General features: G+C 40.9%; 2 protein-coding genes across 5 annotated transcripts in view; one reads left to right on the top strand and one right to left on the bottom strand.

Moving 5' to 3' along the window:
- Positions 1–10,337, bottom strand: part of MTRF1 (mitochondrial translation release factor 1) — a 67,753-nt gene extending 57,416 nt beyond the window's left edge. Inside the window, exon 1 of the mRNA XM_024126034.2 lies at positions 10,321–10,337. The gene's annotated coding sequence lies outside the window, so the exon portion shown is untranslated. The remainder of the gene's footprint in view (positions 1–10,320) is intronic.
- A 124-nt stretch (positions 10,338–10,461) lies between these two features.
- The window catches only part of NAA16 (N-alpha-acetyltransferase 16, NatA auxiliary subunit), a 66,936-nt gene continuing 53,446 nt past the window's right edge, over positions 10,462–23,951 (top strand). For 2 of the 4 annotated variants that reach the window (XM_055089458.1, XM_024125973.3), the window contains exons 1-5: positions 10,462–10,766; positions 14,537–14,621; positions 16,209–16,313; positions 17,762–17,919; positions 20,726–20,860. In XM_055089458.1, the coding sequence (XP_054945433.1) occupies positions 10,713–10,766; positions 14,537–14,621; positions 16,209–16,313; positions 17,762–17,919; positions 20,726–20,860 (537 nt within the window). In that variant the 5' untranslated portion in view covers positions 10,462–10,712. Of the gene's footprint in view, positions 10,767–14,536; positions 14,622–16,208; positions 16,314–17,165; positions 17,185–17,761; positions 17,920–20,725; positions 20,861–23,951 lie in introns of those variants that run through there. The other 2 variants (XM_007112320.4, XM_007112321.4) reach the window with 2 other exon arrangements.

Genomic DNA, 23,951 nt, shown 5'->3' with positions numbered 1-23,951 from the left:
GGGACAGGGATGGCTTCTGGGAGAAGCAGATCCTTAATCTGAATTCTGAAGGACAAGTAGAAGTGAGCTAGGCACAGATAGGAAGGGCATCGCAGATACACACTGAGAATCTGGGAAATTTCAAGAGATAGGCAGGAACCAAATCATAAAGGGCTTCACATTCTCAGATAAAGAGGCTCAGCTTTCTCCTGGAAGCCATGGAAGAATTTGAAGCAATAAGCATCGTTAGGGACTTCCCTGGTGGGCCAGTGGGTAAGACTCTGTGCTCCCAATGCAGGGGGCCTGGGTTCTATCCCTGGTCTTGCGGCAACTAAGACCCGGAGCAGCCAAAATAAATTAATTAATTAATACTTTTTAAAAAGCATCATTAGATTTGTATTTTACAAAGATCATGTAGTAGGCTGAATGTGTGTAACAGTCTAATCACCGGGATCTGTGACTATGTTACCTTATATGGCAAAAAGAGATTTTGCAGATGTGATTAAATATATTAAGATGGGGAGATGATCCTGCATTATCTTCGTGGGCCCAGTGTGATCACAAGGGTCCTCATAAGAGAGAGGCAGTAGAGTTAGAGTCAGGGAGAAGATGTGAAGAGGAAGCAGAGGTCAGAAGTAGAGGAGATGCTTTGCTGTTGGCTTTGAAGATGGAAGAAAGGGCCATGAGCCCAGAAATGCAGGTGGCCTGGAGAAGCTGGTAAAGGCAAGGAAATAAATTCTCTCCTAGAGCCTCCAAAAGGAACATGGTCCTGCAGACACATTTCTCACTTCTGATGTCCAAAACTGTGAGATAATAAATTTGTGTTGCTTTAAGACATAATTTGTGGCAATTTGTTACAGCAGTGATAGAAAATTAATGCAGATTCCCATTAATACAGATTTTTCCCTTGGAAATTAATGCAAAAAATAAACTGAATGAGGCTGGCTAAGGATCTATGGAAACTCATTAGTATGCTATGAAAAGCAGTTTAGCATAGTGGCTACAGGCATGAACTTTGGTGAGATGGCCCTTACTTAGTTTCATAATTGGGTAAAATTTACTTTTTTGAAGCTTCAGTTCTCATTTGTAAAAGGGGGCTAATAGTATTTTTCTCATGGTGATTTCATGAGGATTAAATAAGAAATAGCAAATTATACATAGTGTCTGGTACAGGGTATGTGCTCAATAAGTTATTGTTAAATGATTACAGTAATTGAGAAGAGAAGGGAGAATAAGGAGAGAGAAGTAAAGTCTCCAAAGAAGGTAGAAATGTATTCCCTCCTAAGCACTGTTGGAGGAATTAATTCTGCATAGGCCAGAAGGCACTGTTTTTTTGTTTTTTGTTTTAATATTTATTTATTTTTGGCTGCATTGGGTCTTAGTTGCAGTACGCGGGATCTTTCGTTGCGGTGAGCGGGCTTCTCTTTAGTTGTGGCACATGGGCTTCTCTCCAGCTGTGGCACGCAGGCTCAGTAGTTGCAGTGTGCAGCCTCTCCAGTTGTGGCGCGTGGGCTCAGTAGTTGCAGCCCGCGGGCTTACTTGCCCCACTGCCTGTGGGATCTTAGTTCCCCGACCAGGGATTGAACCCGTGTCCCCTGCACTGGAAGGTGGATTCTTAACCACTGGACCACCAGGGAAGTCCAGAAGGCACTGTTTTTGCTGAGAGGGGAAGAAAGAAGAAAAGTGATGGGTGCTGAGGGGTATTCCACAAATGGGGGTTGAATGAGTGAATAGATAAGGAGAAAATAGTGTGACCCAGAAACTGGCAAGTTTGATGCAGTTGAAGAAGACGTATATTGAGAATAGTAGAGTGAATGAGCTAGCTTAGATCCCCTTCGTCTTGAAGAGTGAAAGGCTGTTATTAAGGAATCAGCAAATGTTTGTGGAAGAAAAGATAGGAGATTGGCAAATCTCTTCTCATTTAAAAATAATTTAAGGGACTTCCTTGGTGGTCCAGTGCTTAAGACTCCGCACTTCCACTGCAGGGGGCACAGATTCGATCCCTGGTCAGGGAACTGAGGTGCCGCATGCTGTGCAGCATGGTAAAATGAAATGAAATGAAATAAAATAAAATATAAGGTAGTAGATTGCTAGAATTTATGATTTAAGAGGAGGGGCAGGTCTTGCTGATTCTAAATTTGGCCATGGGAGTGGGTAGCTAAAATAGGGTAGAAGGTAAAGGTCTTTGTAGATGAAACCAAGGAACTGTAAGGCTAGGGATTTTTTTAAAAATGGATTGTATTTTTTAGAGCAGTTTTAGGTTCACAGAAAAATTAAGCTGAAGGTACAGAGATTTCCCCTATGGAAACCCCCTGTCCCCACATATGCATAGCCTCTTCCATTGTCAATATCTCCCACCAGAGCAATATATTTGCTACAACTGATGAACATACATTGACACCTCATTATCACCCACAGTCCATAGTTTACATTAGGGTTCACTCTTGGTGCTGTACACCCTATAGGTTTTGACAAGTGTATAATGATGTGTAGCCACCACTATAGTATCATACAGAATACTTTCACTGCCCTAAAAACCCTCTGTGCTTCACCTAGTCATCCCTCCCTCCCCCTAACCCTTGGCAATCACTGATCTTTTTACTGTCTCCATAGTTTTGTCTTTCCTAGAAAGTCATATAGTTGGAATCATACAGTATGCAGCCTTTTCAGATTGGCTTCTTTCACTTAGTAATATACATTTAAGATTCTTCGACGTCTTTTCATGGCTTGATAGCTCATTTCTTGTTAGTACTAAATAATATTCCATTGTCTAAATGTACCACAGTTTATTTAGCCAAGGCTAGGGTTTTAAATCATACATACAGTTACTGGAATCATAGTAGATGGATGCTAGGAGTGAAGTTGAAATGACAACTATTGTCACTTGGCAAATGAACAAATGAAGGATAGTGACCAAGAGGAAAAGGAGAAGAGAACAACAAAGCTGGTGAGTATAGACTCAAGTATCCTGTCCTTAAATGAAGGTGAAGTATTATGATTTGGGGGGGAGCAGAGTGGGATGGGGAAAAAAGTGCTGATTTTTCCCTCACGAACTCCTACGGTATATAAGCAGAAGAAGGTGCAAAATGAGAGACAATGTCCCTGATGAAGGGCTGGTATCAGTGAAGGTAAGGAGGAAGAGAATGCTCAGTGAAAGGGTTGAGGATAAAGCCGAATAGAAAGGTGTGGCATAGAAAGGAGCAGTAAGAGGATGAGTTTGTAGAGAAAGCAGAGAGACAAACAAACAAGAATACAACAGAAGTGAGAGGACTGGAGGGTGTGAATCTGTTGATAGTTTTTTTGTTTTGTTTTTTAATTTATTTTTTTTGTTTTTTGTTTTGCGGTACGCGGGCCTTTCACTATTGTGGCCTCTTCCGTTGCGGAGCACAGGCCCCCGGACGTGCAGGCTCAGCAGCCATGGCTCACGGGCCCAGCCGCTCCGCGGAATGTGGGATCTTCCCGGACCGGGGCACGAACCCGTATCCCCTGCATCGGCAGGTGGACTCTCAACCACTGCGCCACCAGGGAAGCCCCTGTTGATAGTTTTGAGAGAACTCTTGGGGAAAGATGTTTCTGCGCTGATCCGGAGTCTTTGAATGACGCTAATTCTAGGCCACTTTCACTATCTGTGGTTCTATCTGCAATTTGTGGCTTTTGCCTAGGGTTCCAAATTGAATCTTGGTGGTGAGGGTTTTTTTGTTTATATGCCTTATCTAAATTCAACCTCAAGAGGAATGGTGGCATGTTTAAGCCTGGATTTGGATGAAATGCCTTGAAACAGTGGTTCTCAACTCTGGTTGCACATTACAGCCATCCGGGAAGATGTGAAATGCCCAATCTCCACCCCACCCCAATTGAATCAGAATTTCTGGAGGTAGGACTCAGGCATCAGTAGATTTTTAAGCTCCTAGATGATACAAAAGTGCAGACAAGGTTGAGAACCACTGTTTTCGAACAATTTACAATTTATAAAACATAAAACACACTAAGACTAAAGGCATAAAAGAAGGACAAAGTGCTACGTAAATAGAAAGAAGAGACAGATTAGATCTACTGGGAAGACTTGGGAAGATCTTATGAAAGTCATGCCATTTGAGATGAAGAACTTATGAAGATAAAGATTAGCGTGTTGGGAGAACAATCTCATAAAACTATCAGGTTGAGCGAAAGTATGGGGTTTAGGAAATACTGGGCCTGATGTACCCACTGGTTCTGCTGCTATATAAGGTAATTGTGGGAGCAAAGTGAAAGAAAAATCTGAGAATAGACTGAGTTCTAGACAATGGGTGGTCATTGAAAGTTTTTATACAGTGAGTTTAGATAGAAAAGACAAATCTAGAACAATGTGCAAAATGAAATGGAGAGGAGAGAGCCTGAAAGTAGAGTTATGAGGTTACTGGGTTTTGCAATTATGAGGTTTTTGCAATATTTAATGTTAAGGTGGAGTGGGAATGGAAGGCAAGGAGGAAAGGGAGAAACGTGACAGACCTAGAATTTAAAGGACTAGGCAACTTGAATGTGGAGGATAATAAAGGGGAGTCAAAACTGATCAGAAAAGTTTAACTACAGGAGTGGTGTCATTAACAATAATAGAGAAGTTGTTACTTAGTCCAAGTTCATACTGCTCGGCACAGGACAGACCAATAAATCAGAGACGAGGTGTTGGGGCAAGGAATAGTGACTCTTATTTGGAAAGCTGGCAGACTGAGAAGATGGTGGACTCATGTCCCAAAGAACCATCTTGCCTGAGTTAGAAGTCAGGCTTCTTTTACACATAAAGGGGAGGGAGTAAAGTCAAACATTTCCTGGTTCCCGTTAGCCTCCAGAGGGGATGTGTTAATTTCTTCCTCCCTGCTGTCATTCACAGGTGGGCCTGGTCAGGATGCTTCCTGTGAGCTAAACAAAGGTATTTTAGCATAATGCTCATTACCTGGGAGGCAGGGCTCCCAGAGATGGGCTATTATGTATAATTTAAGCTTATAGGCAACATCCCTTTAGTGAATAACGTGCAATAGAATACAAAGGTTCTTCCCTGTTACAAAGTCAGGACTCGAGCTGGTTTGATGGAAAGATGATAAGTTTTATTTTATTTTTCTTATTTGGAAAGCTGGCAGACTGAGAAGATGGTGGACTCATGTCCCAAAGAACCATCTTGCCTGAGTTAGAATTCAGGCTTCTTTTACACATAAAGGGGAGGGAGTAAAGTCAAACATTTCCTGGTTCCCGTTAGCCTCCAGAGGGGATGTGTTAATTTCTTCCTCCCTGCTGTCATTCACAGGTGGGCCTGGTCAGGATGCTTCCTGTGAGCTAAACAAAGGTATTTTAGCATAATGCTCATTACCTGGGAGGCAGGGCTCCCAGAGATGGGCTATTATGTATAATTTAAGCTTATAGGCAACATCCCTTTAGTGAATAACGTGCAATAGAATACAAAGGTTCTTCCCTGTTACAAAGTCAGGACTCGAGCTGGTTTGATGGAAAGATGATAAGTTTTATTTTATTTTTTATTTTTAAAATTTATTTATTTATTTTTGGCTGCGTTGGGTCTTCATTGCTGCGCTTGGGCTTCCTCTAGTTGTGGCGAGCGGGAGCTACTATTTGTTGCCGTGCGCGGGCTTCTCACTGCAATGGCTTCTCTTGTTGCGGAGCACAGGCTCTAGGCACGCAGGCTTCTGTCGTTGTGGCACGTGGGCCCAGTAGTCGTGGCCGGCAGGCTCTAGAGTGCAGGCTCAGTAGTTGTGGCGCACGAGTTTAGCTGCTCCATAGCATGTGGGATCTTCCTGGACCAGGGCTCGAACCCGTGTCCCCTGCATTGGGAGGCGGATTCTTAACCACTGTGCCACCAAGGAAGCCCCGATAAGTTTTACTTTTACTGTTCAAGTAGAAAATGTTTATAAGACATCCAGATGGAGATATTTAACAAACAAGTGGGCATGAAGGCTAAGAGATCAAGAGGGTTTGAAACTGGAGGCAGATTTGTAACCTGCTTGGTGTTAATAATGGAGGCTATGGGAGCAGGAGAATTATTGATTTCATCTTGCTGACGAGCAGCAGGTGCTTGATGAACAGGTTTTATTGCTGCTGTTGAAAAAGAAAGCCAAGTTGTCTAGACAACCAACATTTAGAAAGAGGAGGAGGGGCTTCCCTGCTGGCACAATGGTTAAGAATCCGCCTGCCAATGCAGGGGGCACGGGTTCGAGCCGTGGTCCGGGAAGATCCCACATGCAGCGGAGCAACTAAGCCCATGTGCCACAACTACTGAGCCCGCATGCCACAACTACTGAAGCCCACGCACCTAGAGCCCGTGCTCCGCAACAAGACAAGCCACCGCTATGAGAAGCCCGCGCACCACAACGAAGAGTAGCCCCCGCTCGCCACAACTAGAGAAAGCCTGTGTGCAGCAACGAGGACCCAATGCAGCATAAAATAAATTAATTTTTTTAAAAAAAGAAAGAGGAGGAGGTGATGGAGGACCCAGAGAATGACTAGGAGGAGAGACAGGCGGAAACCCAGGATTCTGCTGGGGCTTGGTGACTGAAGGCAGAAAAAGTCAAGGACAGGGTGATCCACTGTGTGAAATGCTACAGAGATGTCAAGGAAACTGTGAACTGAAAAAAAATCTTTGGATTTGGACACTAGGCAGTCCTTAACATGTGAGCTTCATGAGGGCAGCTAGTTATGTTTCTCAGAAGACCGTCTGTCACATTGTGCTCCATAACTAAGTACTGAACAAATGAATTGGTGAGATTTCAGAGAACATTTTCAAAAGAGGCAGAAGCCAAATCTTAAGGAGGATTAGAATTGGCACTTTCCTAGAAGAAACCCCATTATCTCTTTCAGAGTGACCTTTTAAAAAAATAAATCAGATCATGTAACTTTCCTGCTTCAAATGCTTCAACGGCTCCCTCACTGAGTTTAGGATGAAACCAAACCAAACCACATTGCCTAAGATGACAAACCAAAGACAACCTGGGCTACAGTTTCAACTGAACCATGTACCATCTTCTTCCCCGCATGACCCCCCAGCCACCTCCTTGAACCTGTAGTTCTTAACCTGACTCTTTTAATCATGTTCCTATATTAGGGCATGTGCACGTGGTTCCCTTTCCCTGGAAAGTGATGTTCCAATTTCTCATCTTGCTAATTCTCTTCTCATCCTTTAGGTCTCTGTTCATGTTATCACCTCTCCAGAAGCTGTTCTAGATCATTCCTGAGTACCTGAAGTATTTCGAGTATTTAAGCACATTTGTTCTCTCCTCAACCCCCATTGCCCTCACATGACATTGTTTTATTTCCTTCCCAGGACCTCCCAGTCTGGAATAATCTTGTTTCTTTATGTGTTTATTGTCCACCTCCTCCCATAGAATATAAACTACATAAGGAGGGAGAAAATGCAAATAGTGGGGGGAATAACCGATGAATGAAAGTTCAGGAAAAGCAAAAGGAGATGGGACCAAGAGCTCCCAGGGAGGAATGAAGTACCCTCTTTTCTGAAACAAGAGCGCGGAAGGGAGAAGTGAGTAGAAACGTTATGCAATCTGATGAGTTCTTTTCCATCCCTTTGGTGGTGGGAATAGCAGCAAATGACTTCATTTTACCCTGTCAGCTGGCTTTGTAAGATATGCTATGTATATGGGGTGGAGACCATCCTTTTCTAGATTCTTTTCTCCTTGGCTCTACGAGACTTTGCAGGACAATCACTGGCCCATATCCCGTATGTAAAAAGTGCTTCAGGAACTGTTCAGGTCTTTACAGGTGTTGCTACTGTTAGTTTACCATGTGCGTGATCCTAAAGGAGGTCCACCCTGCCTGAAGCACCAGGAGAGAACATCTGGGTAGAGGCCCTCAGTGGGGCTTCAGCATTCTTCCTGAGAGACAATGAGTTCAGATTTACAATGCATTTGTTTTTTTTCTAAGGGCTTAGGAATGACTAAGCATTACATTCATGTAACCCTGGTGTGCCAGAGTACCATAATGTTATTATAACCCCATTTTCTGTTGAAAGGTGGAAATAAGATTTGCTCCAGACTAAACAGGAAGTCAGTGATAAAATTACAGCCATGGGCTAATCCAGGCTTTCTCACTGTGTGTGCGTCACGTCTTTTAGACACTCTAAGGTTCAGGCTGACAACTACCAGCTACGATATTGGCATTCTTTTCAATTCCCCACCTCTCCCTTCACCCCCCATCCCACTGTAGACAAACGAGGTATGCGTGTACTCTTTTTTCAACTTGTCATTTTGAAGTCGGCATTGAGGTGAGGCAGAGTGGCTTGAGCTGGCTGAGGTACATTCCAGAAAAGTCCATGTCCTATGAGGATCAAGGGATAATCTGACTGGAGCACTGGAGCTTCTGCTCTTCCCACAATTAACCCTTTACACCTGAGGATGTAGATGAACTGCGAGCCAAAAATTTTTCAGGGATCAGTAATATCATGGTGAGCAAAGAGTGGGTAGGGACCATAGGAGTGGTGGAGTCGGAGGGTGCTGTGAGCAGGCATTCCCCTGCCCCTGCTGCGCGTCTAGGACAGTGGTTCCCAGCCTTTTTGGTACCAGGGACCAGTGTGGTGGAGGACAATTTTTCCATGGACCGGGGGCTGAGGGGGTGGGGAATGGTTTCGAGGTGATTCAAGCACATTATATTTATTGTGCACTTTATTTCTATTATTATTACATTGTAATATATAATGACATAATTATACAACTCACCATAATGCAGAATCAGTGGGAGCCCTGAGCTTGTTTTCCTGCAACTAGATGGTCCCATCTGGGGGTGATGGGAGACAGTGACACCCGAAGTGTGCTGCTTATGTCCAGTCTACTCTGTAAGATGCAGCTTACTTGTCACTTGCCACTCACTGATAGGGTTTTGATATGAGTCTGCAAGCAACTGATTTATTATGGTCTCTGTGCAGTCAAACCTTTCTGCTAATGATAATCTGTACTTGCAGCCGCTCCCCAGCGCTAGCATCACTGTCTCAGCTCCACCTCAGATCATCAGGCATCAGATTCTCAAAAGGAGCGAGCAACCTAGATCCCTCGCATGCGCAGTTCACAGTAGGGTTTGCCCTCTTGTAAGAATCTAATGCGGCCGCTGATCTGACAGGTGGCGGAGCTCAGGCGGTAATGGGAGCAATCGGCTGTAAACACAGATGAAGCTTCACTCACCTGCCGTTCACCTCCTGCTGTGCAGCCGGGTTCCTAATAGGCCACGGACCGTTACCGGTCTGTGGCCCGGAGGTTGGGGACCCCTGGTCTAGGAGACCACCACCAGCTCGGGTGCCACTCAGCCAAGTTTCCCATGAAGCCCTCTTTGCCTACTTCCTCTGTAATAGCTTGAGGAGCCTAGTTTCTGTCTAGAACACATAGGCCCTTCTGGACCTCCCCCGTTTTAATAACGGTCCCTTCCTTATTTTAAAAGACTCTGGTGAGGGAATTCCCTGGCAGTCCGGTGGTTAAGACTCTGCACTTTCACTGCTGAGGGTGCGCGTCTGACCCATGGCTGGGGAACTAATATCTGGCAAACCCTGCAGAGCGGCCAAAAAAAAAAAAAAAAAAAAAAGACTCAGGTGACACTTTCTCCCATCTCCAACCAACTCAGGCTACAGGGGAAAAAAAATCAAGTAAGCCCCACCCAGTTCTGATTACAGCCCATTAAATGCAACTATGCATCAATTACCCTGCAGTCTCACAAACATGCACAAATGAAGATCCAGAACATGTGTAAGTTTATGTACCTAATATTTACACATACCTTAATATTAAACCTACACCATATGTACGGCTATTCTTGTCAACAATGTATGTCCAGATCTTTCTAGACTCACATTTCTGTCACTATGCTGCCTTTTATGTATGGTAGAAAGCGCCCCAGAGTTGGAAGATCCTGGGTTTGAATCTTTTTTCTTTCATTATTATAGGGCTTGTATAAAGGAGAACCACCTGAGGAGAAAGCGTAGGTAGACCTGGGGAATCAGGCGCCCCATAAAACCACCGTAATTCTCACTGACAATGTTAGGTGTTCTAAACTGCTGAGAATATTTTTCTCTGACATTTCAAACGTGCTTTCACATTAGCCCTTTTCAAGTCCTGCCCGGTGACTTCATATACGTTGTGAATACTTCTTTGCTCTGCCGTGGAGAGAAAAGGCTTCTCTTAAAGTCTAAGTCGAGAGAGAAAATAAGGAAAATAAGTTCGTCCGACATCAAGAAATTTACTTTGAGTCCAGCACTGTTTAAATTCCTGACTGGAGCGAAATCAAAAAAGTCAGATTCTGATATAACTAGCATTATCTTGGGCCAGAAGCCTAACAACCAAAGCACAATACAAGGCAGAGACTTACGAACGGCTACGGTGCAAGCTCCCTACCCGGAGCCTGGGTGCAGGTGACAGAAGCGACCGCCTAACACAGGCCCCCAGGTCCTCGCTGCGGGGCGCCCTGCGCATGCGCACGCCGCCTCGCTCGAGCGGGGCGGGCCCTAGCTGCCATCTTGCTCCGTACCGGAGTCGCCGCCGCTTGCCCCAAAGCAAGGCTGGGGCTGAAGGGCATCCTACTCAGACCGGCTTCCTTTTCCATTGCCAGCCCTGCCCGACAGTTCTGCCCAGGCTGCTCAGCCCCAAATCTAGGCCAATGAACTGACCCGTCGCCCGCAGCCCGACTCTTAGCCGCGGCTCGTTCCGGTGCCCATCCCGCGAAACGGAGCGCGCGGGCACCCAGCCTCCTCTCCAGCCGCGATGCCGAACGTGCAGCTGCCGCCAAAGGAGAGCAACCTCTTCAAACGCATCTTGGTGAGTGGCCAGTGGCTGCGCCGCCCACCCCCGGCAGCCCCGGGCCCGGCGCGGCGAGCTGTCTGGCGGCGATGGCGCCTGCGCGGCCGGGCCCGGCCCCCCTGAGTTCTTTGTTTGTGCGCGAACCCGCACGGCCCTACCCCCGCCTCGCAGGGCCCGCCACCCCACTCTCCTCCCTCCCTCCGCGGCCGCTCCTTCCAGAATCTTCCCGCCGCAGTCACCCTGGGCCTGGGCGCGCCGGCCGGGAGTGGCCCGTGCCCTCTGCGGCGCCTGGCGGCCGGCCTCGCGACCTCCTCCCCCCGGTCCACCCCAGTTACTTTTGCCAGCATCCCTGCGTCCAGGTGTTCGTTCACTGCTTTATGTGGAATCTATTGCACAGCGCACCTCGACACCTATGAAAGCGGGAGCGATCCTGTAATGGTGTGGGATCCGATTTATACCGGTTACTGGAAACTAAAATCTCGGAGACTCATCCTCCCTTTGGTAGAGAGTTTGCCTATTTTTGCTGTGTCGTACTAATCCTCTTTGGGAAGTACGTGACTCGAACTGCATTTCTAAGTTCTAAAGCCGAACACAGCTCTGATTGTTTTTAACTCGTACAGGCCCTGTAAGTGGTTGCAGCCGCGCGGACTGGCTGGTATTGCACTTGAGGGGTGCATTTACTTTGTTTCCGAGCAGAAACCTGAATAATGGCCCCGTAATGATGACGGCGGCCGGGTGGAGAGGGGAGTTTTCTGTGGGTTATGTGTCACCGTCCTGGTACCTTCACGGTTTTCCAGGGAGGAGGGGCAACATGCCTTTGCTTTTCTCCATAGACACTGGAGACTGATTGTCTTTCATCTGAAAACCAGCGTTTAGATTTTAAGGGTGAATTTATTAATCAGAGCTTGTGTTGGTTATATGACCATTAGCTGTTGCTTACCTTTATTATATATAAAATAAAGTATAACCAACTGCAGATAAAAGAAAAATCATAGTAGCCGTTCTGTTTCAATCCAAATAGAAATGTCACACTTCGTCTTGAGAATGTTACAAAAGCTACATAGTAAATGGGATGAAAATTTTGTCTTAATTTTATATGGTGCTTAGTGTTGCACAAATGATGAGAAACGAGTGTAAAAACATAAATCTAATTAAGGCATTGTGGCAGATTGCTTCATTCGACTTTACATATATTTTTTTTCCTTATTTTACTTTCATTTTTCTCATACCCTTGTATTTTTCGCAGTGTGGAATTGGAGAAATGAACTTTTTTGCCCCTTTTGGGTGGGGTGTTTTGTTGTTTTTTTTTGGTCTAAGTTAACTGAAACATGTTAATGAAAAATTATCTATAAATTGTTGGATTTCAGGACATTTGGTATTATACCTAAAAGATGACAGACATTTATTTTCTCTATATATGGATATTTTCTAGTTCAAATCATGTTATCAGTAGCATAATGAAAAACAATTGAATGATTTATTATTACTCTAGTTATAAAAAAATGTAAAGACTACTGCAGAGTTAATTTTATCCCCAAATAAATTGGGAAATGCTAAACATTTTTTATCTGGGTATGTAATGTTTATTATAACGTTACATGAATTTAGGAGGATACTGCAAAAGTGAATGATTTGATCGTCTCAAATTGCAATAAGTGTGGGTAAAGTTTTACTATGACAAATTCCATAGCAAACAGAAGTCTATAATAAAATTATTCTTTAAAGTTTGGTTGGTGGACCAAAATGCTTTGCCACCAACAATAATTTTTAAAAATTATCGTTTTACTGAAACACACCCATACAAATTCACCAGGTTGCTTATCACATGTTCTGCATGACTTGTACCTGCCTATCTTATTCCCCAGACTGGCTGTTAGCTTTATGTTTTGTTGAATTTTGGAGCTGTTGCAGGCCCTCTTTTACAAATGAGACAATCAAACCCAGGGATGGTAAATGACTGTGTGTCTAAGGTTCTCAGTCTGGTTAGTAGCAAAGTTGAAACTAGAGTCTGTCTTTTCTACTAAGTAGATATTCCTTACTGAACTTAAGACTTTTCTTTAACCTGAGTACTCGGATACTGGAGATGACTACCGGGGCTTGAATTGTCTCTGACACTTACTAGCTGTGTAAACTCAGTAACTGTGCCTCAGTCTCTCCATCTAAAATGTAGATAACGTGTATCTCACAGGCTTTCCTGGTATTTAAGTAAGGAATAAATAAGAACAGTGCCTGACACATAGTAAGTGCTTCCAATAAGTGTTAACTGTTACTGTTATTGGTAGTATGATATTATTACTTCCAGATCACTTGGTAAGGCAGAAAAAAAATTAATATTTCTCTTCTTTTCCTCTTCCCCAGTAGTTCCTTCTGCTTGTTTTTCTGTTTTGTTTTTTTTAATATTTTTGGAATACGTAATATATTCGCATGGTTCAAAATTCAGGTTTTCCTATCCTTTTTCCCAGCCACTAAGTTCTCTTCCCCATAGGCAATCAAGAAGCCTTAATTTAAAGATTTTTTTCTAAGAATACTTTTCTAATTCTCCTCTCCATATCCCACCCCTGTTGGCAAGAATTAATCTCTTCCTCCTCCTTTGCTGGTACTGTTTTGCTTTGAACTTGAATGTATATATTGACTATGTATTGAGCAGTTCTTATTTGTCTAGAACCTGAGGATGCAGCAGTGTTTAAAATAGGCAAGATCCCTTTTCTCAGGAGCTTACAGTATGGTGGGGAAGAGAGACACTAAATAAGTACAAAAATGAGTAAGAATGTCAGGAAATGATAGCGCTGTGTAGAAAATAGAGTAATATGATAGAGTGTTTTGGGGGGTGCTGTAAGAGGCTGGCAGTATTAGATAGAGTTGTCAGGTAGACGATATGTTAAACTTGATCGGAAGGAAGCAGCCATGGGAAGATGTGGGGAGGAACAACATTTCAGGGGGTGGAAGGAACACAAGTGCAGAGGCCCTGAGGTGAGGATGAGCTTGGCACGTTGAGTACTAAAAAAAAAAAAAACCCGTAACCACCACGTAAGTGAGAGATTGAGTTAAAAAGATGCGGTGTTCTGATGGTTAATGGCTGTGGAGGGCAGGCGTGATTGCTTAGCCTGGCTGGTGGCATTGAGGAATAAAGAGGGTTTATTCCTAAATAAATCTAGTCTAATACAAGTGTAAGAGATTTGCTTACACTTGTATTAGACTACAAGTGATGGAAAGACCATAGTCTTGGAGTCAGAGGAGAGTTTGCAGCTAAGCTGAGCCACTTATAAATTAATTTGATGGACTTTTAAGTTTCAGTTTCTACATCTGTAAGGTGGAGGTCATGACATCTACCTTAAGGAGTTGTTATGAGTTATAGCAAGTTTTGTACAGACACATGTTAGTTGCTCAGTAAATAGCAGTATTTTTGTGTGTGTACGCCTTGGTTCCATTCCTGAAGTAGCAAAGACTTTTAATGCAGTTTCTAGTATTTTTCTGTGTTATCACATACGTTTTTGCTTTTGGATTTTGAATAAAAGAAAGCTGTAGCAGTGTGTTGGTTGACAATTAAGGTGTTTTTTTCTTTATCTTCATAAAAGTGAAAATACTCAGATACCAGAATAGTTTGGCAAGGAGTAGGTAACAGAGGTAAACTTCATGTTATAACTGATACGAATTGATACAAAACCTTTCCATCACATATGTTTTAGACCTAATTTTGGATCTTGAATTTAGAATTTATATAATAGAATGAAAAGTTGCTACATGTGTATTCATTTTATATAATAATTTTTGTTCATATTTCTTTTCAGAAGTGTTATGAACAGAAGCAATACAAAAATGGCCTCAAGTTTTGCAAGATGATTCTTTCAAATCCAAAATTTGCTGAACATGGAGGTATTATCTCACCTATGAGAGATTACTTTGGGGAAATCTAATTCTAAAATCAGATGGATAGGATTCCCAACTGTGAAAGAAGAATACTTCCCAGATTGCATGGCCTTGTAGTTCTCTATTAGAGTGCATAAATGTTTAATGTTTTCAGATATGCCTCATATCATTCTTATTCTAGATTACTTCTATTATGCTTAGGTATATTTACAGTCTTTACTTTTAGATGAGAAATGATTGGTTGATATATTGGTGAGTAATTGGCTTATATACCTGTATTTTTATAGACCTGATTTCATTTGTTACTTTGAATAGAATTTAAGTTTTTCCTTTGCTTTCTCATGTGTAAAATTAGAACAATATTTGCAACACCAAAGTAGTATGAAGATACAATCAAATGCATTTTATTTTTTGGTAGATGTATTTTTTTATCTATCTGCTAACCTTCATATGTAAATAAGATACTACTGGTTTACCATTGTATTATCTTGGGTTGTTTTTCTAGCACTGATGTTAGTAAGTCTGTATTTGCTTGTTTCATCCTTTTTCACTGGTGACCAATGTTTGGTAAAAGGATGGATCAGGTTAGACGTGTAAATTATGGTCCTGTAGCAGAGCAAAGCTGATTGCGTTTCTGAATATTAGACTTGAGTAATCATTGAGACCATCTTTTTGGGAAAATAGGCTGACCCTACTCAGCTTTCTAATAACACTTAAAACATTCTTTGAAGGAAATGGAAAGAAGTAATTTCATAGAATTTTAGAAATTAAAGCTTGTTTTCAAGCTGTTTAGCAGTGGAGCCCTTATCCAAAGGGGAGCTCGTGGGGAAATTCATTATGTAAAAACAGATAAAATAAGATGTTTGGTCATAGGGGCCTGGACTGCTGGATCACCCGTTCTGAAAACCATAGTCCATAGAGATCAGTTTGAAAACCATTGTTCTTGTCTAATTCCCTTCTTGTGGATTATTCAGAGAATTATTTCATTCTAAACAATCTTTGATTAACTACCTTCAACATATTCTTGGGTTGCCATTCCCATAGTCCAGTGTCGTGCTTTTCAAATGCAAACTGATGTTAATTAGCCTAAATGGGATTCATTGGAATAAACTTGCAGCCAAAAATGAAGTCTGTTCCAATAATGAGTGAGGTGATTTTTAAATTCTGTACATCTCTCTCAGGTAGATTGAATGATTTTGTGGGGTATAAATCAGATGATTTGATTCTTAGTAGGATTGATCTCAGGTGAAAGCTGAGGTCTGTTGCAGTAGATTTAACTCAACAGGACTCAGGACCCTGCTGTTACCTTTTTTCAGCAGAATAATCTTAACCTCCTTTATAGAGTCTTCAGAAAGACAGAAAGCATTTTACCAACTTAGTCCCAGCCTGAGGAATTTCAGAAAAGGACTTGGGCTAAGCTTTAAGCAGATTCATAAATATCCTTTTACTTTTTTTATTTGGAGAGAAATTCTTCTAACTATAGGGTTAAAAGGATGAATAATGTAAGTTTGGGTAGAGCTCAGATATTAAAATAGTGCTAAGAGAATAATTTGAATTTTTCAAGTGTAAATAGAGGTTAAAAATATTTTTCAGAGACTTTGGCTATGAAAGGATTAACATTGAACTGTTTAGGAAAAAAAGAAGAGGCGTATGAATTTGTTCGTAAAGGACTTCGTAATGATGTCAAGAGTCATGTCTGTATCCTTTTGCAGTAGTTGAATAGTTTAATTTCACTTATGTATTTTACATTTATGAGTTTTTTTCTAACTCAAATTAAAAAAAACTTCACTATGAAAAAATTTAAAACTATATGGAAGAGTGAATGTAATGAACTTTATGTACCCATTATCAAGTTTCAGTAATTATCAACATTTTTAATATTAGTTTCATCTGTTCCCTACTTCTTATTTTTTTGTTTATTGGAGTATTTTAAAGAGAATTACTATGCACTGTATATTTACTGCAGTTGTGCTTAGTGTGAGAGAATAGTAACTAAGAATTAAATGTGATTTAAAACCCATTTCTTTTCCTATACATCCATAAACTGAATGATACTTTCCTTGTTCCAAATAATGACTTACCTGTATAGTACTTACCTGTATAGTAAAACTTGTGTTCCTTAAAAGTTCCTTAAACTTTCCTTTAGAAATTTTAGGAGAGAAATTCAGAAGCAACTTGATGTAAAATAGATTTTATTTAGTATTAAATATCATATGATTTTCAGCTTGGTTTCTGTTGCACAGGGACTTAGCTGTTACTTCACTGGGTACTTATAATCGTATTTTTTCATTGACTAGTATCCCAGTTTGTTAAAAAAGCAAAAATATTCTTTAGGGATGGATCGTTGAAATTGTTTTAATCTCTGTTTTACCTATTTATGTACTTACAGCCTTTTCACATATTACCGTTGTATCTTAATTTTTAACGTTTAAATCATCTAGCTATTGGCCAGTGTTGAACGTCAGTAGTCTTAGTGGTATTTTTACATATTTAGCTTAGGGTTCTCTCAAAATGCTAAATACTTATTTCTTTATCCCAGTGCTTACCCCAGAGCGAAGAGAGAGGGCATGTAAGTATGATAGTTTTTTGGCTCCAAGATAGCCTAAGACTTGACTTTACATTAAATAAAAACTTAATTTTTGTGGCCTTTACTATCACTAGTGAATTAACTGATGGTTACATGTTGTTTTATAATTGATTGAATATATACTTGTTTTAAAAGATAATTGCAATTTTTGTATAATACATATTCTGTTTCCGTACATAGTGTTTGAGAATAAGTGAGTGTTGAGGTGCTGGCATAGGAAGGTGAGGGGATGGAGGTAGGCAACGTGAAGAATTTTTACCAATAATTTTCTAAGGTTACTTAAAAATATATTATGGAAAATTTCAGACATGTACAAAAATAGAATAGAATAATGCACCCCTATCTGCCTATCACCTAGCTTTAATAATTTAACAGTTGTCAATCAAGGCTGATCTGGTTTCATATTTTATCACCTGCTTACTGTCCCCCTCCCTCTGATGCCAGATCATTCTGAAGTAAATCCCAAACAAAATACCATTTTGTTAAGGTAAGCTTTCTATTAGACATGTAGCATAGTATATTCTAGTATCTGTGAATGTCTGTTTCCTTAACTTAATAGGTTGGCATGTATATGGACTCTTGCAGCGTTCTGATAAGAAGTATGATGAAGCTATTAAGTGTTACCGAAATGCCCTCAAATTAGATAAAGATAATCTGCAAATTTTGAGGGATCTCTCTCTGTTACAGATCCAAATGAGAGACCTTGAAGGTTATCGAGTAAGTACTTTAGTCTTAAATGTACATGTTTTTACAATAGATATAATTTAAAAACAGGTGAGTTCAGAATGAGGTGAACTTAAGACAAGATCATGTAGACTTGATTGTTCATTACAGTCTGTAGTAGAAGGGAAAAGTCACTTTGGATCTTCCCTCCAATAATAGTAGTGGAACTGCATACTTTTTTTAAAAATTAATTAACTAATTAATTTATTCTTGGCTGCATTGGGTCTTCATTGCTGTGTGCTGGCTTTCTCTAGTTGCGGCGAGCAGGGGCTTCTCTTCATTGGCGGTGTGCAGGCTTCTCATTGTGGTGGCTTCTTTTGTTGTGGAGCATGGGTCCTAAGCGCGTGGGCTTCAATAGTCATGGTGCGTGGGCTCAGTAGTTGTGGCTCGTGGGCTCTAGAGCGCAGGCTTAGTAGTTGTAGCGCACTGGCTTGGTTGCTCTGCGGCATGTGGGATCTTCCTGGACCAAGGATTGAACCTGTGTCCCCTGAATTGGCAGGTGGATTCTTAACCACTGCGCCACCAGAGAAGTCCCTGGAAGTGCATACTTGATCATCAAAAAAGGATAACTAGTTTATTCATTTTATGGTTTTTTACTTATTTTATTTAATTTTTTAAAAATTCTTTGCCGCGTTGGGTCTTCATTGCTGTGTGTGGGCTTTCTCTAGTTGTGGCAAGTGGGGGCTACTCTTCATTGCGGTGTGCGGGCTTCTCTTGTTGTGGAGCGTGGGCTCTAGGCACGCGGGCTTCAGTAGTTGTAGCACGTGGGCTCAGTAGTTGCAGCATGCGGGCCCTAGAGCACGCGAGCTTCAGTAGTTGTGGCACACAGGCTCAGTAGTTGTGGGTGGCTCGTGGGCTTAGTTGATCCGTGGCATGTGGGATCTTCCCAGACCAGGGCTTGAACCCGTGTCCTCTGCATTGGCAGGCGGATTCTTAACCACTGCTCCACCAGGGAAGTCCCTCATTTAATGCTTTTTGAAAAGCTAGAATATCGCCTATGTGCTAATGCTGTACTATATTCTTTGTGGGCTTGATATTTACAGATTTGGTAAACAGAGCTTTTATAACTAAAATCTAAATGTGGAGATTAATTAGCTTTCTTCATTATGGGTTAGAAAATACAAAATATTGTGAGGATTGCCATAAATGTAGTCCCAGGCCTTTTCACACTGTTATCTTCAACTCTACTGGGCATCTCCATGTGCTTACTCCACTTAGTTTCCTAAATTCAGTATGTCCAAAATGGAATTATCTCACTTTCTCATGTGAAGGAGGCTACCAACTCTTAATAGTTCTGTTTAGAGAAGTCTTTTTTCATTTACTTTTTTACTTTCGTCCTTCTACTGCCATGTAAGTCTTTGCATAGATTTTTGCAGAAGTTTCAGGGTTCTGCTGAGCTTAATAATGGTACCATTCATCACGATCGTGTGATTTTTCTTCATTAGGACTTAGCAGCCTAAGTTTGGTGAGAGTTAAAATCAGTTATCTTTAAAGAAATTAGTAATGGCGAGACACTGGTTGCTAGGAGGGGTAGTGAAATAAATGAAGATAAAAGAGCTGGTGGTTAGAATTGAAGGATTCAAGGAACTAGAGGTACTGGTGGTGTCCAAGGACAAGGGCAGGAAGGTCACTGAGTGACAGTGTTGGCAGCATAGGAGCTGTCGCGAGAGTGAGTATCTGAATTTATGATTTCTGGGTGGCAGTAAGGTCTAGGGTGTGGTGGTGGAAGTGGGTTCCTGAAGTGGAGTGGAGATTATTGTAGATGAGGAAATTGTGGTTCTGAGAAGATAGGTTATTAGATAGGTGATCCACAGTGTTGCATTTGCCCAGAATAATGGCAGAATTTGGTAGAGAGATGAAAACGGAGTCAGACTTTAGTGAAGTGGGGGAGTGACAGAGAAGCAACAGTGAAAGTAAGGGTGATACAGTGGTAGAGCTTAATGCCATATGCCTAAAAGGAGCAGACATTTACACATGAATGTAGAGGAGTGATATTGTCTAAGTTGTTTTGTTGAAGATATCTTTTTTTAAAAAGATCTGATCATGGTTCTCCTTGTGGCATGTAGCATGGATGGACGGCACCCATTCCAGCAACAGAGTCACAGAAGCTAAACATTACATTTTCAAAACTCATTGCAGCTAGTGTTCTTCATGAGACCCTGTTCGGCCAAGCAAAGTTGCACTTGCCTAAAAGTTGGAGGCAGATATGAGCTATGAAGAAGTGGGGGCTGTATAGGGAGGTTAGATTTTCTGCTGGTCTGAAGGTAACTTGATTCTTTTGGAGCAGCCATGGTGGAATTTCTGGTGTTTTCTCCCTAATGTCATAGATATTGAACTGTCTTAGAGTAGCAGCCGTGGTGTTTCTGCTAGAAAAGTCCAGTCATATGTTTGAGTGTTTTCCCTGGCTGTGTCCATCCTATCTCTGGGGCCTATTATAATAATGTAAAATATGTTGTGATTTCATATAACAATATTATAAACAGTAAACTCTAGTTTCATAAAAAGCTATCTTAGTCTCTCTTCTGAGATGTTTAGTTACCAGAAGAAATTCTCATTATATAAAGGTAATTTTATAAGGCAGTCTAAAAGCATTGACCCCAAGGACGTTACATTACAGGGTGTTCTAGAACTTAAGTTTAGATCAGGAACATAGAAAGTATTTCTGTTTTATTCTGGAGTTCAGAGATGTTTGTTCATTGAATTCATTAGAAAGGAATTAAAGATATTTTTTCTTAAAACTCTGTGATGAATTATATTTTAGAGAAACTTAAGAAAGTGAAAAAAAATTTTTTTTTTAAAGGAGACGAGATATCAGCTTCTTCAGTTGCGCCCAACACAACGTGCATCCTGGATTGGATATGCTATTGCATACCACTTACTGAAAGATTATGATATGGCACTAAAACTATTGGAAGAATTTAGACAAACTCAGCAAGTAAGAACTGCATTTTAACATTTTCTTCTACCTTCACAAACTAAAATAGTTAACTTCTATATTGCCTCCACCCCCAAGCATGAATTAGTCTTTCAGACCTATGGAAGAACTTGAAAATTTTCTGAAATAATTGGAAGAAGTTAAAACAAAGAATTCTTAATGCAAAATAAATAATATAAAGATTTTTGTATACTATAATTTTAGCAATATTCAAATGAATAAAGAAAAGAATACATGAAAATGAAAATAGTTTTGTGACTGTGGGAATTGTTTCTCTAATATATATTGCTTTATATTTTATATAAATACATTAATAAATATATTTTAATATGTATGTAAAATAGAAAAATACAAAAAATATACTGTGTATCACAAGAGAAATTAAAAAGCTGTTAACATTTTGCCATAATTGCTCCAGATTTAATTATTTTTTAAAGAAATGTTACAGAAACAGCTGAAGTCCTCCCACATCCCTCCGTAGAGGTAGCCACTATTCTGAAATTGGTATAGATCATTTCTAGTCATGTTTACATTATGTTTAAGTCCATGAAAGTTACAAACTATTATTTTGTATATTTAAAATTTTACGTGAATGACATGTAGTTTTTAAAATTCAACATTTCTTGAGATAGATCTATGTTGATACATGTTGACTAGTTTATTCATTTTAAACTGCTGTTTGGTGTTCTGTTATATAAATAAGCTAAAGTTAATCTACTCTACTTTGTCTGTATTAAAAATAAGTGCTGCAGTGAATATTCTTGTCTGCTGTTTCATTAGCCACATTTGTGAGTTCCTCTTCAGTTTATACCTAAAACTGGAATTGCAGAGTTGTGGCTCTGTGTGTTTAGTTTTACTAATTTGAAGCACCTGTACTAATATTCATGCCCGCTAGCAAGGTTTTATGCTTATTGTTTGCCTATATCCTTACTGACACTTGATGTCAGCTTTATTATTTTTTCCATTCTTCTGGATGTGAAGAAGTTTATCTCATTATTTTTTATTTAATTTTTATTTATTTTTTGGCTGCGCCGCACGGCTTGCGGGATCTTAGTTCCTTGACCAGCGATTGAACCTGGGCCCTCAGCAGTGAAAGTTCCAAGTCCTAACCACTGGACCACCAGGGAATTCCCTCATTATTCTTTTAATTTGTGTTTCTTTGATTATTAGTGAGGGATATTGGAATAAGAGATATTATCTGTACTTTTCTTTTGATGTCTGTGTCTGGCTTCATGGCATGAGTTGGGAAGTGTTCCCTCTTTGAAAGAGTTTGTGATAGATGGTGTTAGTTCTTATGTAAATATTGGTCCATTTCATCTAGGTAATCTAATTTGTTGGCATACAACTTTTCGTAATAATCCTTTTTATTTTTGTAGGGTTTGTGGTAATGTCCCTCCTTTTATTCTCAATTTTAGTAGTCATCTCTCTTTCTTTCTTGGTCATTCCAGCTAAAGGTTTGTCAATTTTGTAGATATTGTCAAAGAACCAACTTGTAGTTTTGTTAAATTTCTCTGTGGGTGTGTTGGTGTATGTATGCTTTAGCACTCAGCCAGGCAGTTTACAACTCTACCTTAGCTTTCGCCTCTTAAGGTGAAAGGTCAGAGTCTCAAGGTCGGCAAGAAGTGAGAGTTTAGGGCTTTCTCAGGTCTTTCTTGAACATGTGCGTAACTCTGTACATGTGTGTGACTTTTCAAAGCCCCTGTGGACATCACATTTCCCAGCTTTTACTTTAAGGTTTTTGTTTAGTCTGTTGTTTGCCCTGACTGTTAACCGTCTTTCAGGCACTATAAAGGTAAAACACATGCCTGTAATCACTTTTTTTTTGTGGTACGCGGGCCTCTCACTGCCGTGGCCTCCCCCGGCATGGAGCACAGGCTCAGCGGCCATGGCTCACGGGCCCAGCCGCCCTGCGGCATGTGGGATCCTCCCGGACCGGGACACAAACCCGCGTCCCCTGCATCGGCAGGCGGACTCTCAACCACTGCGCCACCAGGGAAGCCCTGTAATAACTTTTAATAAGCACTTTTGGCCCTTCCCTTCCCCCCAAGGCTTTTTTGCTCTGGGCAAGCTCTGAGTTAGGCTTGTACTTGGAGGCTTACAGTGAACCAACAGATAGGTCAGTTAATTACATTTCTTTGGGAATGAGGCTTTGAAAGAGCTCCAGCTTTATTGTTCTCACTGGTGGCTGTCAAGCTGCTCTGGGAATACAAGCTTATTTTTCAAGGCTACTGTGTAGCTGGAGAGCACTGGATAGGATTAGGGCAAGTTAAAATGACACAAAACTCCCTGGTCTTACCAAGATCTAGCTGTTTTCTTCAATAAATGCTCCCCAGGTGTGCTGTAAGCCTTTGGTTAATTTCCAGAGTTCTGAAAAAGGTGATTCTGACAGTTTTTGCCAGTTCTTTCCTCGCTCTTTTGGAGAGGTAAAGTTTTGGAGTTCTTTCTTTACTCTGCTGGTTTTCCTGACATCATCCTCTGTATTTTCTTGATGAAAACTTTTCCTTTTGACACATTACCCTAAAAGCAAGGTATTGTTTTTTGGAATGATAGCCAAACTAATTTTACCTGCTAGAGTGGTAGACATTTTTTCTCTTTTCATTTATCCAGTAATTCTCGTTACAGAGTACACATGATAACAGTCCCCTATTCTACCTTTCTGTCCCTGCCTTGCTATCCAGAGTCTAGTTCAGAGAAGACATGGAAGAACATAGCCCGCCATACGTCTAAATAATGTATGTTCAACTTTTTTATATTCTCTACGGTTTTTGCTACAATAGAGTAGTATATAGTTCTTTTATGTCACCTCACCATCTCTTCCCCATTCTCCTGATAATAGTTATATGAATATTTCTGGTTCTTTAAGTGTTACCTTTATAGCATTAGGGAATATACTTAACACTTTTGTGTCTTAAGCCAGCAAATGGCAGGAATTCCTTGTTTCTCGTGGCTGAATATTATTCTGTTGTATATATATATCACATCTTTATCCATTCATTTGTTGATGGACACTTAGGTTGTTTCCATATCTTGATTATTGTGAGTAATGCTGCAGTGAATATCTCCCCCCACCCCCCCGCCTTAGCATCCAGTT

This window comes from Physeter macrocephalus, chromosome 13, assembly GCF_002837175.3.
Source record: "Physeter macrocephalus isolate SW-GA chromosome 13, ASM283717v5, whole genome shotgun sequence".
Lineage (NCBI taxonomy): Eukaryota > Metazoa > Chordata > Mammalia > Artiodactyla > Physeteridae > Physeter > Physeter macrocephalus.
Note: the sequence above shows the minus strand (reverse complement) of the source record. Positions and strands in the feature narration are given on the sequence as shown.